Source organism: Dunckerocampus dactyliophorus, chromosome 9 (assembly GCF_027744805.1).
Source record: "Dunckerocampus dactyliophorus isolate RoL2022-P2 chromosome 9, RoL_Ddac_1.1, whole genome shotgun sequence".
Taxonomy (NCBI): domain Eukaryota; kingdom Metazoa; phylum Chordata; class Actinopteri; order Syngnathiformes; family Syngnathidae; genus Dunckerocampus; species Dunckerocampus dactyliophorus.
In genome coordinates this window covers 27083383-27101026 of record NC_072827.1, presented here as the reverse complement: position 1 = coordinate 27101026, position 17644 = coordinate 27083383, and the positions used below count along the sequence as shown (strand labels likewise).

The window sequence follows — 17644 nt, the reverse complement described above, 5'->3', positions numbered from 1 at the left end:
GGATTAGCCATTTTTTGACTTTTTTTATTCCTTAAGCAGTGGTGAGTCTACATAAAAGGCAAGGCTTGGGATGCCCCTCAAGATTCAGCAAATGGTAGTTTTTAGTTTAAATTTGTATTATTTATTTGTGTTTTGTTACAGTAGTTTAGAATTTTATATGTTACAGGTTTTATTATCTTTAATTTTATGTAAACACTGTTTTGATTGCTCCTCGATTGTATTGCCGGTGACCAGTCCAGGGTGTACCCCGCCTCTTGCCCAAAGTCAACTGGGATAGGCTCCAGCATACCCCCGCGACCCTAGTGGGGATAAAGCGGCATAGAAGCTGGATGGACGAATGGGCAGTTTTTTGGAACATTTTCTTCTAGGGATGTCCTGATCCACATTTGTTGGCTTCCGATCCGATTCGATTTTTTTTAGTCTTGCTCATCCAATCTGGTACCGATTCATTTTTTTTCTTTTTTAAATAATAAGCTTTTGTTCCAAATGTGAATTTGTGGAATTGAATATGGTTAAGAAAATATCTCTTCAAAACATTAAAAATAATGCAACCAAAGTATTGCTGAATTTACTTTTTATTACACAGCATGACCAACAATATTGTTTGGCTTTTGTAACAAACCTCTTTGAGTCAGGTCCGTAATCCAATAAAAGTCCTTTCAATAAAAGATAAAACTGGAAAAAATGGGCGTGCAAAATACTTTTAGGGTAGGACTAATCATTTGACATGGTTATAGATCAATTTGTGGAGTGATTTAGAATATATGACATTTTTTAACTAACTCTCTTTAATGCGATAATAATTTATTGAAGGTCCCTAGTATAAACAACCAGCGGTTAGAGCAGCACTTCTCATGCGAGCTCCCCGCACCATGACACAGCAGTCCGGGCACAATGAGAGGGAACTACCGCTGTAGCTACGGAGCCAAATATCCAACATCCAACGTGAAACTAACTTTACCACGGACATGTCTAAATGGTGGTGTTGTTTTCTTCTTCTTGCGGGTGGCGGGAGTTGAGTGGCAACCAGCTTTGAGGCGCATTACCGCACCTTCCATGTTGGAGTGTTTCCCAGAGTTACGAACGCTTACGGCAACCGGATCGGCCCGATCTCGTGGTGGAAGCCGATATTATCCAATCTTCAAAATACACCCGATCGGGACATCCCTATGTTCTTCAGTATGCGTCTGTCTGAAACCCTGTGCCTGTTCCTGCTGACTCTCTGTCCAGGTGCACCATCAGCCCGAATACTGTCCTCAATCAGTGCGCGTGGCTGGCATGTGCCACGTTTTTCATTGGCCTTTGGGGCAGTCATGATGAAGCCTTCTAAATTCTACCTAGCAACAAGTGGCCAATAGTTTTCTTTGGCATGTAGTGTACTTTTTCATAAAAAATGCTTCAACTTTAAATGAAGTACGAGGGAAAGGCTTCTTGAGACGTTTTCTGTACTTCTGTGAAGAAGGTGTCGGACGTTTCGCTCATCATCCGAAGAGCTTCGTCAGCGAACTAATAAGTGCTGGTAGCCTAGGCCTTAAATACAGTAAGAGTGGGCGGAATTGGTGTGCCAACACTCTCCTTCTATTGGTTCCTTACACTAAGCCTGGGCGGAGTAGTGGTATAATCCTCTCCTGCTATTAGCACCTCCGATAAAAGGGAAGTGTTGCTCCCTGAGTTGGGTATGAACGACTCTGATACTGGCTCGTTAGCATCTATTGTTCTGGCTCAGCCCTGCCTTCACCTCATTTGCAAGACTGAGAGCCTACACAGACGCATTTAAATGAAATACTCAAAATCCCCCAAAGAACTATTTTCCAAGCAGCTCTGCAAATTAACCAATTTCGATTTTTATTCAATCCATGGAAGGACAGTGATGATGCGTTATGTAACAAACAAGAAGACAGTATCAGTCCAGTTGCAGTTCAGCTGCTTCCAGAATTTTGCCGCCCCACTACACCCCGCCCCCACAGCCCCCATATGAGACATAAGGCCACAGCTGACTCCTCATACGGTTGTGACTCTCATGACCAGCTCTCGTGTGTTACTGCTGGCTTGACTGCGGGGTTCAGACGACCTCAGGTGGCTGAGGAGGTGCAGGATGTTGTAAGGGCAGTGCGGGTCGGCCACCGTGCCTCCTCCATCGGGGTTCAAGTGCTGCATCCCCAGTCCTCCGGCGGCCGCCACCACGGTCGCCGATGTGGAGCCGGCAGCCGTGGAGGCGACAACCATTAGCGAGGAGGTGGAGGTGGACACTCCGAGCCCAGTCTGGTAACCCTGGTTGGTCTGATGAGTCCTGTCCACTGCCACGTCCTTCAGATCAACGTTGTCCATAGACTTGTCATAGTTGAGGACCTTCCACTGCTGATTCACAGCCTGCCATCGGTGGAAGATGCGGAACACAGAAGGTCCCTCGTGGACAATTAGAGCTGTAGAGGTCAGAGCATCAATTAGAAAATGTAGCATTCATTATGTTCTAGGTTATTTTAGTTATCTAATTTAAGATGCCTCTGACACCAAAAAAACATTGACATGGCACTTTTTAGATTCTTGGATTGAAGTTAGCAGTGGTAAATCATTTGCGTTCTGGTTGTTGTCCAATAATCTCTTTCAGCACAGTTTGAAATTACTTATTGATTGGAGTTCTTTCAACTCACTATTGAGAGAAGAGAATCAATGTGTAGCAAGAGAAGCTTAGAGTCCACATTTTGGTGTAAATAAGCCATTTAACCTGTATGCCACTGTGAACAACGCTTTGCAGAGCATTACAAAAACATAGAACTGAACATTAGCTACACATGCACAAGCCTTAACAGACCCCAGGGACATTGTGCGCCTTTCAGTTTTTATTCCTGTGTTGAATGAATATACAGTAGGTGGAATTTTCCAGACGATATTTGAATATTTTTTTGTCATCTCTATTCCTTTAATTAGCCAAAAATGGCAACGGAACACAAAAACAGATTTGTTCCTCATGACAAAAAGAAAAACACTGAAAATACAATTTTTTAATCCCATCTAAACTATTTCAAGTTGGACCACTGGCTTTATTTTTTGTTATTTTTATATTTGTTAATCAAATGGCACTACTTTTGAGCATTCAGCAAAAAGGGGGGGAAAAAACTCGTTTAAAATGTGAACAATTATTACACACAGGAATCCCTTCTTTATCACAGTTAATTGGTTGCAAATTCGACCATAATAAGTGAATTTCCGCAAAGTAGGATTCCTTATTTATAAATGGAATATTTTCGCAGTTAGAGCATAGAAAACCTGTTTATGACGTTCTAAATACGTTTTTAACATTATTAGAGCCTTCTAGGGGTTCAGAGTGGACTTTCAGCTTGGCCTGGGTTACGGCTGCTACAGTATGGTGGTAAGGATTTTTATCAGGAACTATTGTGCCTGTTGCGTGGTGATCAAGCCTTGTGCTTGTGTGTCTTACTGAACATTACAGTAACATTACTGACAGCTTGGTGGTCAGTGTATTGTACTACATATCACGCATACAATGAGTCTTCTGAATGCTTTATATATTTGTAATTTCGTACATTTAGCCATTTTTATTCTTGAAAATGCTTAATTTAGGCAAACAAAAAAAATGTAAAATTTGCTTAAATATTCTTTTTTTTGCCTTATTTTAATTTTTAAAATGTATTTATTTATTAAATATTTTTGAAAAAGCGTGGGAGAGTGAAGTCACGAAGTTCCAAGTGAGATATGGCGAGGGACGACTGTGTATATAACATATTTACAGTTGTTTTGGGGCACTGCCATTTTTTGTCATTAGAAACAAATGTTTGAATGAGTTTTAAGGACATTTAAGGGTTACTATGTACTGTATACATCCAAAATGCTGCCTTTACAAAGCTCACATTAAACTTTGTGGAGTGGCATTTTTGCTTGTCCGTCCTTAAAGCTTGCAGGCCATGTCTTGATAAATGGAGAATGACGTTTGATGACAGGACAGCTCCATTTTTTTTCATCCTGAGGGTTGGGGAAGAATGATTCCATTGTGATTTAAAAAGAGAAACGTCAGTTTGATTGACACTTTCCAAGATTGGTTACATTATTTAACGAAATATTATACGCACCTCTGAGAGTGGTGCTAAATACAATCACAATAAAAGTATACACTAGGTCCCCAACTTACGAACACCCGACTAGCGAACACTCGCCGATACGAACACAAGCCAGCTGGTTTATATTTTATTTTATTTTGCCTTGTAGTGCTTAGGAATCAGTATGTATACTGCTACTGTACATGTTTGACCAGTAGAGGGCACTGTGGCACTGCTAATGGGACCAAGAGGCAGCCTTGGCGCTAATGAGACCAACAAACGCTGGGCAGAGAAAGCTTCCGGTAAAGCTAGGAAAGCTATGTTTTAGCTGGATGATACAACCTGGACAGAGCGTGTGATTAAAGTTTATGAAGAGTTAATAGGCCTGCTTAATTATACACCACCCACAGAACACTACCTCTTTTAGAAGAGTCTAACGACGACTACCATTTGTCCTTTTTTTTTTCAATATCTCCTCCTCCTCCTTCTCCACCACAACGACGCATGCTTGACCACTCCTCTTCAAAGGTAAATAACATTTATCATTACGTATTATTATATCATTATTATTGTTTTTTTCATTAATTATCCTTGTTTAATATTACTACTGCATCCAAACTCATATTTACATACATACACATATATGTATACACGTACATTACCATAATTGGTAATATTAATTTTGTTTCGACTTAAGAACGATTCGACTTAAGAACGGTCGTCTGGAACCAATTGTGTTCGTTAGTTGGGGACTTAGTGTATTGTTATAATTACATTGCTCAGACAGTGTCAATCAAAGCTTAGTATTATTGGTGTTATGCAATGAGGCAGAATTCTTGCCTTATTGCATTGTGCAGGCCTTGCTGCAGTAACCTCTGTAATAAACTCAAAGCTCAATAACTGCAGCCATCACCTCTATTTTTTTCACATTACTTATTGAAGAATGGAGAAAAAAAATGGCACTCCCACGCTTGCTTTTTGACGTTACAGGTGACAAGTTAATCTCTATAATTTACACAGTCAATTCTGACCAAAGCGTAGACAATCAATCCTCCTATCCTGCTTCTTCCTGCAGTGACACTCAGAGTTTTTTTAAACCGATGCCATCCAACATTCCTTCTTACCACCCAGGAGGATGTCAAGCTTAAAACGGATGCTGCAAATTTGACTTTCATTGCACGACACACTGAGAAGATCACTTTTCCCTCCATCAGTCCTTCAATGAGGGCATCTTGGTTGGCTAAGTTGGCCTCAAAGTGTCACAGATTTTTTTTTTGTGGGAAAACTATTTAAATGCATGCAACGAAACCAAGCTAAGTGGCTTCAAAGATGAGAGTTTTGCATTTTCATCAAGTTCTTGTTCAATATAACCATCACTTTATTCATTTCACAGCTAATGAGAGCCAATATAAGAAACATTTGAACAAATTTAACTATATAACAGGGTCAAAATACTGAGAAAAATGTAAAATATTTAAATACATATATTTAAAACTATAGCTGGGATAGGCTCCAGCATACCCCCGCAACCCTAATGAGGATAAGTGGCATAGAAAATAGATGGATGGATACTTGAAAATATATTAAAATATTGCAAAAAATAAATATTTTTCAAAACATATTTAAATAAAATGAATTTCACTCTGATGAGGGTTGAAAAAAATAGGGATGTCCGATAATATCGGCAGAAAATTAGATGTTGGATCATATCTGCCGATAATGATATTGATGCACAAACTGCATCGTGCTCGGCAGAGTAACAAGCTCAGTATGTACGCGATCTGAAAATATTTACAAGTTTCACATTCAGATTGCAAATATGCAATTTGCAATGACTATAAAGTGTTATGTTTTGCTCTTTGCGTGTAATAGAGCTCCACTTAAATAGTAGCGCTGACTACTAATGAGAATCAGGTACTACTGCACATGTTTTTCAGCCACCGCAAAGCAGCTGCACATCGCACCAAACGGGAAAAGGAAAACCAAAATCAAAGCACAAAACATGACAAAAGCGCTGGTTATGCGAGGGGGAAGTAAAGCGTCTTCCTTCAGTGCCTCTAATATAATATCACACTTCAGGAAGAATCAGTCGGAGTCACATGCATGTTTTGGCACTCTTTCACAGTATTTGTCTTATTGTGCAGAAACATTGTTTTCTTGTGAAATGCATCCAGTAGAAGAAGCATAATGTGTTTTCATTAAGCAGCTGACAATATCAGTATTGGTTGGTATCGGTATTGGTAATGGAGTGCTGGACAATATCGGATATCTGTAGGAAAGTCATTACCGAGCCATTACTGACAAAAATGTACGATAATTAACTGGAAAATCTGCAGTACTGCTGGTTAGTCTCTTACCAGGAACTCATTGAAAATGATATAATCAATTATTATAATGTCAGTAAGTCGTGCTTGTTCACAGGGATTTTTAGGTGCAGCCAAGGCGTTTAGAGTATCAAGTTTGGGGGCCTTAGGATTTTATCTCTGCTGTTTGTGGGTGATATGGACCTGATAGCCTCATCAAGCTGTGACCTTCAGCAGTGGTAGGCAGCTCATTGTGAAGCTTCTGGGATGAAACTCAGCTCCTCCAAATCTGAGGCCGTGGTTCTCAGCCGTAAAAGGGTGGATTGTACGCTTTGGGTTGGGAGGGTCTTGCCCCAAGTGGAGGAGTTCAAGTTTCTTCAGGTCTTGTTCACGAGTAAGGGAAGGCGGGAGTGTGAGATTGACAGGCGACTCGCCGGAGCGTCTGCAGGAATGCGATCGCTGTACCGCACTGTCGGTGAAGAGAGAGTTGAGCCAGAAGGAAAAGCTCTCTCGATTTACTGTTCAATTTATATTCCGACCTCACCTATGGTCACAAACGGCCAAAATGAGTTTCCTCTGTAGGCTGGCTAATAATGCCTTTACTGTCTTTGTAAAGGCATCATTTGTCATACAGCTCTTGTATTGAATTGCATTAGATTATACAGGTGTACATTACATTTTTACTAGTGTAAATTCCAATATGGCATAGCTTTATTTTCATTACTGTAAGTAACGTGTCCTTATATCTATTTACTGTATGTGTCCATGCTGACATTGTATTTGCTTGACTCTCTTCATGTCAGAATGAAATGGCGCAGCCCACCTATGCAGACGACGTCCATGAAGCCGTACATGCCGTAGCAGATCTGGAAAAGCAGGTCTTGGCGCTGCCAGCGTGCCGACGGGCTGAACGAGGACCACACCAACCAGGAGATGCTGGCCATCAGGAAGAGAGAGCCCAAGATGGCCGCTGCGATCTGCACCTTCTCGATCACAGTGAGCGAGATGGCCTGCCACTGCATGACGGCGCACACAGACACACAGACGCACATGCACGTTGCAGGTCAGTTTTCATTGCTATACACACTGACCAAACCTTTAGGTGCACTCAAAAAAAATGTACCAAGATTATAATTTCCAGTTTTACATTAGTTGAACAATATATTTAGGCCCTTGTGTTTACCTAAAATATCAGTGAAGTAATTCTGCAGTTGTGCCTAATAAAGTGGTCACTGGGTGAAAGTAGATGTACCATCATAATAGAAATATTTTATTTTAAAGTCTATCCATCCATTTGCGAGCGCCTATTGTAGGTCGGGTTGTGGAGGCAGCAGTCTCAGTGGGGAAGTCGAGACTTCCCGGCCTCCGGCCAGCTTTTCCAGTTCCACCAGGAGAACCCTCCAGCATGTCCTAGGTCTGCCCCGGGGCCTCCTCCCGGCTGGGCATGCTGGGAACACCTCACCAGGAAGGCATCCAGGAGGCATCCGGACTAGATGCCCAAGCTACCTATTTTAAAGTCATTGTTCACAAATAAATAGTATTTAAAATAAAATATTAATAAATATAACATATAAAGATTTATGATTTTACAAGATACAGAAAAAATCTCAGGTATTTATTTGCGCTAAGGCGTATTATTTGGTCAAGAGGTGACACCCCCAGTGATTATTTGAGGAATGGCAACTATTTTATAGGTCATTTTTATATACAAACTCATATTTTGTAAGCGTTTAATATTATTTTTATTATGATGAATACTTAGTTTTATTCGTTACAAAATATTTGGGCTTTTTCCTGCAAGTTGTGATGTCTAGATGCCAGAAACTTCTTTGGCATCATCCATACACCGCTCACTGCCCCATTCTACCAACGTCAATTCTATTTCTTTCTTCAAGAAACGGCATTCAAACGTAATTTCTAAGGGAACTGCAGTTTCTAGTTTGCAAACATCACTTGGAACAAGTGCCTGGACATGGAATATATCTAAATAGACTTATTCACCTATTCAACCTCCCACTCTTGTGGCAGCGTTTTAGTTGAAGGTGCTTTAGGTTCTGTGTTGTGCTCACAAATGTTTCATCATGGAGACGGTAGCAGTCTGGGAGAAAATCTGCCACCCTTTTAAGTGCAAATCGGATCTGTCAGACATTTCCACCAGCACAGACATTCTATTTCGGGTAATTTAGCAACTCCCTACAGAAGCATGCAATCATACCTAATCTAGAATGACCATTGAAAAATGGTCTGCTTTCAATCCTAAATAAACAAAACTGCTATGATAAGGAGAAAGATGAATATGAGGGCAAAATAATTTCCAAACTTGACCGCGAATGCCCAACTTTCACATTATCGCCAAGCTATCACGATGCCATCCTCACCTGTAGTGGGTTCTTTGTGCTTATAGCTATGACCTGGTACTTGTAATAGCAGAGCTCACAGGCCCAGGATCCTCTCTCACTGATCCACTTGATGAGGCAGGGCTGGTGGGTGCAGCGAACTGAGCCACTGCACCGGCATGGGCTCAGAAGCTCCCCCTGTAGGAAAGAAGAGGAATTGCTCAGTGCAAGTGTAATGACTCTGTCGGGGTACCAACGTAGCTAGGCTACAACCAAACAACATTTCAATTTAATCAACAGAATGTCATTTTTTTCTGGCCATGTCAACCAGGCACACACCCTTGTTGCTAGGCAGAACTGATGGACTACAATTACCTGTGCCTCATAGGCCCATGAAAAAACAGTACATATACTGTAGGTGTTTATACTGTTTATACTGTAGCTGTTTATAAGACACCAGTAATTCATAAAATTTTACACTGAAAACAATGCTAGTCAGCAAATGTCACAAATGTATCGTATGTGTGACAGCTATGTGCGTGGTTAAGGGCAAGCTTGTACACAATAGTGGACACCGCCAAAGAAGCAATTTAACCCAAACGCTTATGCTTATTTATGCACACCGTAGCGTGTACCAAACACTTATTAGAGGCAAGGCGCTATATATATACGTATATAATATGATTTACTTTTTTAACTCATTCCGCTCTTTCTCTTTAAACTCCAGTGTAAACATCAGCTTTACAGATGCCATGTCCACTCTGGTTGCGCTAAAGATGTCTACTGCGGTGCATGGTGGTGGCCGTCACGGTAAAGGCAAGTGGAGGCCACTTTTTGAAGCAATACTGTATGGTACATCTTCTGCTGACACAGTATGATTGGAATCTAATGGGTGTGACATACTTGCCATTTTCCAAACAGTTTCTGCTGTTTCTGTTTCCAGGTGTACGTAATTGTGAAACCATAGTCTGGCATTCAAGGTAGTTGTGTTTCATTATTGTTAACGAAAAAGACTTCAACAAACAAGCACCGTTAGTTTATTTATTTTTGTGTCCTCAGATGACATTGGGCCTCTCTTATTCACAACATAAGAAAATCCTAAAAAGCCTGCTGTCCTAATGTCTCAAGTTGCATTTGAAGAGCTTCGCCGCCAGCAGTTGTAGATTGGTAAATTTGTACAGCAAAGCGTTACTAAAAAGGCTGCATCTTAAATGCTATTACATGAAAAAGCTTCAAAAGGTTTTGAAAAAAGCATCCAGATGGGCTTCAGGAAGCCATCAGAATGAAAGCACCCTCAGATCCTTCACATTGAATCATAAATCTTATTATAGTTGACAAGAAAACTGCACAACCTTTCCCCGTAAGACATTTGTAGACTATCCAATAGATGTTTTAGGACCATATTTACCTCATGGCCATGGAAGTTATGTTTTTATCGTCCTCTCTACCGGAACAATTTCAGAAAGTTTTGCCACATTTTCCTTCATTTCTCCGTGAATATCTATGGTGCTGATGCAAATTAGGCACATTCAGCCATGACAAGAGGTGACTACAGAGAACTACTGTAGATTATTCATAATTTGACATTCATCCGGCATCACTCTGCCTGCAGGAGCTCAGTTTGTGGGAGCAGTGGTGAATCCTGCTGAAAACCACATTTTTGGGAGAAAAAACATATGAAGCATTTAGATTTAATCAGCAAGTAGTGCTACACGGAGAAACGAACCATACTCGACCGCTGAAGTTGTAATGAATGCTGTATCCCTCACTATTAAGCAGAAGAATGTGATTTCTTGATGCATATAATAGAACATAATGAAAGAAGATTATATTAAACCATTACATTAATATTATTATTCATATCTGTAATGCCAGAATGGTAAAACCAGCACACAAGGACTACTGACCTTTGGACAGATATTGCATAACTGTTATGACCAATACATAAATAAATCCCATAATCCTTGCAGCATTTCAATGTAGGGCTTAACCCGTAATTTTATTCTGTTAATATTTTCCAGTTAAGTGTAGGAAACCCTGACAATACTGTGCTTTCTTTTAATTATAGTGACTAACTTTGTGCTGGATATTCTACACAGTTCTTGTGAGCACAGTCTAACGTCTAAATTAACATACATTTTGGGATACAACCAAAAAAAGTTCTGTCCTTAAGGACGGAGGCCCCCAACCACCGGGCCGGTCCGAGGGTGCGGCCGAACAGCTTTACTTGAGACTTAACTCGAGACTTGATATTAAAGACTTGAGACTTATTTGAGACTTGCAAAACACAAACTTGCCCCCAACTCTGAAAGTTGAAATGTTAACATTAACAACACTAACAATATGCTTTGTATTATAACACAAAGCTGATGGAAATACACTGCACTTCCTCATGCTCTTGAATGAGGAAGTGTGTCCACAATTTTGAGCAGTAGTTTATATCTTACGTGGGTTGGTTTTAGCCTGTAAAATGCTACATATCAAAATGGCACCAGAGTCCTTTGATTTTTCTGGTCATCGTTGGAAAAAAGTTTGGACACCCTTGCCGTACAGTTAAAAAAGGTTTTATGATGGCAACAGTTTGACCCTGGAACAGGTTTTTTGTACTTTCATTATTTCCTATAGGAAAATTATTGTATTTCTAAATCAGAACAATCCAGCTTGTGTTTGACTGTAGAGGTTCTACAGCATTTTAGCCACACTTGGAAAGGGTTAGATGGAGGCCTGATTCAAAAACCCACATTAGCCAAAGCTGCCCTGTATGATTTATTCAAACATAAGATCAGACATATTAAGGAGAAATGGAAAATACAATCTGTCTCCACATCAATGCCGTGCTGATATCCGGGGAACTGGAAAAAGGGTAGGCGGAGAAGGAGAAAAGGCCCGGCTACAGATGGCCCGGGTGGGCGTGTATTGGCAGGACCGTCAGAACACTTGTGACGTGTCCAGAGGGACTCAACACGCTCGCCGTGTGACTGTCCCGATCGCCGCCAAGAGCTGAAAGCCAGGCTGGAGAGCGAGCAAGAGCATCCGATAACAAACGTGGCATTACAGCCCACACGCGCAGAAAGTGATGATAACTAAATGTCCTTTTGTTGATCAAACAGCAAAAAAATAGAACAATGTAGCCTACTGTACTCAATAGATGATGCAGCTTTTGCAATGCTGGACCGCTTTATGTGCTGCATTATCGTCAAAACACCTCAGTTCACCGCATTTTCTCACCCCGTGTGCTCACTGCCGATGGAAATAACGACATGATACTAAATTAGCAATAGCTACTGGCATTACTTAAGCGCCTGGGATCAGTCCAAGTGCACTCCATTAACTTTTGGAGGGGAAACTGCAGCATAATAAACTCACTGCCACAAAAAGTGAATGATTTTCAAAAGGGCAATAGCACTCAGGCCACAAGCATTTCTTTTTTATGAGCACCGGGACCACAACAGACATCTGGAAAAACAGACGAGTAAAAGTGTTTTAATATCATCATATTCAACAAGTTCAAGGGAGAAAAGGTATAATTACTCAATACTTACACACAGGGTCACGTATACAAGTAAAGCGCATGTTGCTTTAATGACTCTATTCATTATTTTTGAGTCTATCAGCTTAGCACATCTGTGTAGCACAGATGTGTTTCTCTTTCGATTAAATTATAGTATATAGGTTATAGACTACATTGGTGTTTCAGGGCCTCACCGAAAACAAAACAATACGACTATGAGAATAAATTCAAGGATTTTCACCGCCCAGCTCTTCAATGTAAGGAAAATCCTCACCTCAGGGGACGGTGGGGACATGTCCCCTGCACTTTTGCAAAAGGCAGCTTTGGTCACGTGGTTTTGGTCTTCTACAGTTTTTACTGTCCAAAACCAATGTTACGCTATACAGCAAGGGTGTTCCAAGTGCAGCCTGGGGGCCACTAGTGGCTGGCAGTTGTTTTTTTTTTGGCCCGCAGCACATTCTAAAAATACAGTTTAACAAGAAATCTAAGAAAAAATTAAATTGAAAAATTTGCTGTAATTTTACAAGAATAAAGTCAAAATATTAAGAGAAAAAAGTTGTAATCTAAGAAGAAAAAGTCGTAATTTGACGAGAATAACGTCGTAATATGGCGGGATATTATGACAACAAAACAACAACAAAAACAAAACAATGAATAAAGTTGTATTTTTTGGAAAATAAGGTTGCGGAAAAGGTTATAATATTACGAGGATAAAGTCAAACTATTATGGCAATAAAATGATAATTAATGGTAATTACAAGAACAAAATTTACAAGCACAAAGTCGAAATGAAAAAACAGCTGTAATTTTAAGAGAATAAAGTCAATATATTGAATAGAAAAAAGTTGGATAATAATGAGAAAAGAAGAGTTTTACCAGAATAAACTCTTAATATTATGAGGAAAAATAATGTCATTTCGGTAGCATAGATTTGAAATATTAAAAAGAAAATAAGTTTTCTTAAAAGTTGTAATATTATGAGAAACAAACAAAACAAAATCCATCCATCCATCCATTTGCTGGAGCCTAACCCAGCTGAATATGCGCGAGAGGCGGGGTACACCCTGGACTGGTCGCCAGCCAATCGCAGGGCACATATAGACAAACAACTTTTCACACTCACATTACAAAACAAAATAAAGTAATTTTTGAAAAATAGGGTGGGGAAAAAGTTATAATAATGTGAGAATATAGTCGATATATTACAAGAAGAAAACTTACAAAGATTATTCAAGAAAGTTTCAATATTCGGAACATTTAAAAAAAACAGTAAAAATAGAAAAAAAGAGCAAAAAACATAGTTAATACTAATAATACGCTTTTTCACCTAAGTTGAAAGATAAGTTGAAATGCATTTTTTTTCTTGAACTATATATACTGTAAGCTCTTTGCATACTGTATATACAATACATGTGTTGGTTTACAAAATATCAAAGTGACCTTTGCATCCTTTCATTTGGACACCCCTGCTCTAGAGTATTAAATGAAGACAGGTCAAGCACTAAAAACAAGCCGAAAACGGCCGCTCAAACTGAAGCCGTTTCCTTTTGACCGCCCACAAGCTCATCAACTGGTTGTCGTCCCTGCTGTAGCTGCATGAACGCCTGGACTTGCACACCCATGTTTTGCTAATTGGCCAGGAGTTCATGTTCATCTGCCACCGTAAGTTTTGAACATGTTAGCCGTTTGTTCTGCCTGGGTCACGTCAGCCATTTTAATATGTAACATTTTAATTTGAATCCCCACCAAACACTCAAGCCAGTTGTGCCCCAATCAAAATTTCGTCCATGCCTGGCATGGAGCAAGGTTTCAGCCTAACAGGATGAACAAACAAAAAAGAAAAGCAACTCCTTTGCAGCGCATTTAGATGGGTTTAACACTGCGTGTTCACAGAAGCAAATATGAGATTTTATGCAGTGAGTCTCATAAGCCAATCAAGTTTCATTTTGTGTCTCAAGTGATGATTACTTGAGGAATAAAATGAAGCATTTTACGTGAGCTGAGACAGGAGGAAGCCTATTTCCCAGGAGATTAATTTAAGAGGTATGACACGGGAAAAAAAATCTATTGATGTTAAAATGAGCTCAAAGAAATAGTGGCTGGATCAAGATGAGCTGAATTTTTCTTTCCTCTGGGAACAAAATGGCAGAGTGGCCGTCCTCCATAAGCATGCAGGAAGCATCGCGCGGAGCTGTATAGGAAGAATGACACTAACTCGTTCCCCTCGAGGCTTTTTATTGTGCTGCAGACAAGTGCAAGTGCATTATCTGTGTTACCATTTAGCAAGGACTCTTGAGGTCAAGACAAGATCGACGCATCAGCTCCAAATGGCACTTTTCGATTCCCCCTGCAGGACTACTGCATTCATTTTCTATCAAACATCTTAGCTTTTTACATCATTTTCCAAATACCTCCATATTTACTTGCAATTATGGCAGAGATTCTGCTGAATATTGACTTGGAGGGCAGTGAGGTGTGAAAATAGTGCAAGCAATTTAGAGTGACCCCAAGCTAAACGCCTGATGATGTTGTGATGGGACCAGAGCAGCTGTGACACTAGTTAACATGCACTGTGAGACATTAAAAGCATTACTAGAACATGTTAGGAGAACTCCTTGTACCTCTGTGTTCTCTATAGCAGCATTTGTTTCAGTCTGAGCCTGAGCCTTTTCTCACTGGAATTCCGTCTGATTTGATGCACAAAGTGTTGTATTCTCCATAGTCACATGCCGTTAATTCAACAAAGATGCCTCTAACGTCACACAAAGTTGAAACGTTGTCATACGTAACAAATCTTGCCAGACTTCAGTATATAGCGCTTTCAGCTCAGTGAGCGTCATTCTCAAGGATTAACTTAAAAGAATGATTAGAACCATAGAATACATTGACAAGCACTGTTGGAATAATGGAAATGTACACAAGAAAGTGAACATTGTTTAATATCCTTTTAAAGGAGTCCCTTTTTGACATAATCTTGCTCTGTTATGCAAATGAGCCGCACGGTTGGTCGGTCACGTCTCTGTTGAGGCTGCTCAGTACAAAAAGAGACATTAAGTGGACGATATTAATAAAAGGAGATTGGAGCCAGAGAGTTAGCTTCGCGCATGCACCCTCCTTGCCTGCAGTTGACATGCATCATCAAGGACACTGCAGTGGTTAACATCTTTTCACACTTGTATGACATTTAAAAGGACTGCATGCAACTTGCTCTTTCAAACCAAAAAAATAAGAATTAAAATTATGAATTCAACTGCATAAATTTTCATTCGGTCCAAATAAAATAAAAAATAAAAACGTTCATAGCTGCCGCTCACTGCGGTCTTGTATACACGTACATGTCCATAGTGCGTGCACGTACCCAAAGGCGGCCCCACAAGCGACGCTTCATTGTGTGGGTATGATATATTCAATGATAGTTAATGTAAGTAGCTAAACCTTGCCAAATTGCTACCATTAGCTGACAACAAACATAACTGGTGCACATGCGTGTGTTACGTCTGAGTACTCAAAGCAGACAGTATGGTCGCATGGCGGCACCCTCTAGGCAGCTGGAGGAACCCGCTGCATACTGTGTCTTTAAGAATGTCAAAATGTCACTCTACACATTGCCTAATCCAAACAAGTGACAGGTTCACAAGGGAAAAAACATTTTTGTATATCTAATGAATGGATAAATATGTAAAATAATGCACTACTTTGAAACACTTAACTTCTTTTTGTTGAAGCAAAATAGTGTTTTTCAGTGCATTATAGCTGCCATTTTTGTAGTTTGTGTGGTTTTGGAAAAAAAGGGCAAATGGGCAAATGGGCAAATCTTTCATTATTCTTCAGAAAACCGAAGGAATAATAAATAAAATGTATTATAACATTTATTATTAAAGATAATGTACAATTCCTTTGATTATCACAGTTAATTGGTTCCAGACCCGACTGTGATAAGTGAATTTCCGCGAAGGAGGATTCCTTCTTTATAAATGGAATATTTTCGTAGTTAGACCATAGAAAACCTGTTTACAACCCCCTAAATATGGGTTTTAACATTGTTAGAGCCCTCTCGACATGAAATAACACCCCTATAGTCACCTTTAAACTCGTATTACCAAATATAGTAGACATAATAACAGCACATAAGACATATTAGACGTAAATATGACATAACATAGACTTACATGTTAGCATTGGGAGAGTTTTTGTTTTTCTTCAGCGTACTCCCTGCGGTGGCTATTGTCTCATGAATGTAACATTACTGACGCCTCGTGAACAGTGTAGAATACTACATGTCACGTCTTTCAATGCGTCTTCTGAATGCCATTAATTTGTATTTTCATTCGCTTAGTCATTTTTATGCTAGAAAAAGCTTAATTTAGGTCAAGAATCTGAAAAATTTGATAATATGCATATTTTTTGACTGACAATAGACCGTATTCAACCAGGAAAAAGCAATAGTTAAAAATTTATTTTGAAAAATGGTGATAAGAGTGAAGACGTGAAATTTAAAATGCAAAGTGTCGAGAGATGATGTCTAGTTATTAAAAAATTATATGAATATGATAAATATTATATTATATTGCTAATCATAGATTCTACGTAGATGTAGCATTATATTGCAGATCACGTCACTTGTCTGCATGGCCACTTGTTGCCAGGCAGAATGTGTGCCTTTAAAGCCCAATGGGAAAAACAATTGTACTGCAAATGTAAGCAGGTGCTCCAAAAACAACACAAAAAGATGATGAGAATTAGTGCACATAATTTTTGTATGGAATCGCTACTGTGTATCAAAAATAAAACATATAATAAAATATATATAGAGGACAGCACAATGAGATAAGATATATTCACCACATGCATTTTACAATTGAGGCACTGTTCTGTATTCACTATAGCAGGTCCACCACAGCTCACACTGCTAAAGAATGAGTCCAGTTTCATGTATGTAGTAATATATTTCTCAGCCTTTTTGAAGAATTTCCTGCTAAATATGAGAACAGGCTGCTAAAAACACATGAAGTGTTTTGCGTCAAGATGTCTTGAGTTGACATGAGTTCAGTTGTGACACTTTTGTGGTGCTTGGCACATTATACACACATACAAGCTGTAAGTAGAGAATATATTTTAGCTCAATTTAAAGCTTAGTACGGGACTGGAACGCTAAATTGTTCATTAAAAGCCTCCATATTGTAACTCCCACATGGGGATGTCTGAGTAAGGTTGGGCAAATAAAAGCACAAACAAAAACACTGTTTAGTGCCTGTGATCATTCTGTCTATCCAACCTGGCAGCGACATGGTCCCATTGTTGTGGGCTTCTTATGTAAGAACGATCATCCTCATTATCTCATTCTGTGCAAACAAGAGGTTTATATTCAAAATTAGCCTCTTTGTATGTTGAGCTGTGTCTGAGCGATTGTAACACAAAGAGAGAATTAGGTGTAAAGAC

At 39.6% G+C, this 17644-nt stretch overlaps 1 protein-coding gene across 1 annotated transcript in view; it reads right to left on the bottom strand.

The window, feature by feature from the left end:
* Window positions 1-557: 557 nt before the first annotated feature.
* Window positions 558-17644, bottom strand: part of marchf4b (membrane associated ring-CH-type finger 4b) — a 25415-nt gene continuing 8328 nt past the window's right edge. The window contains exons 4-6 of the mRNA XM_054786890.1: window positions 8737-8892; window positions 7182-7374; window positions 558-2423 (exon numbers count right to left, since the gene is read on the bottom strand). Coding sequence (XP_054642865.1) covers window positions 2002-2423; window positions 7182-7374; window positions 8737-8892 — 771 coding nt within the window. The 3' untranslated portion in view covers window positions 558-2001. The remainder of the gene's footprint in view (window positions 2424-7181; window positions 7375-8736; window positions 8893-17644) is intronic.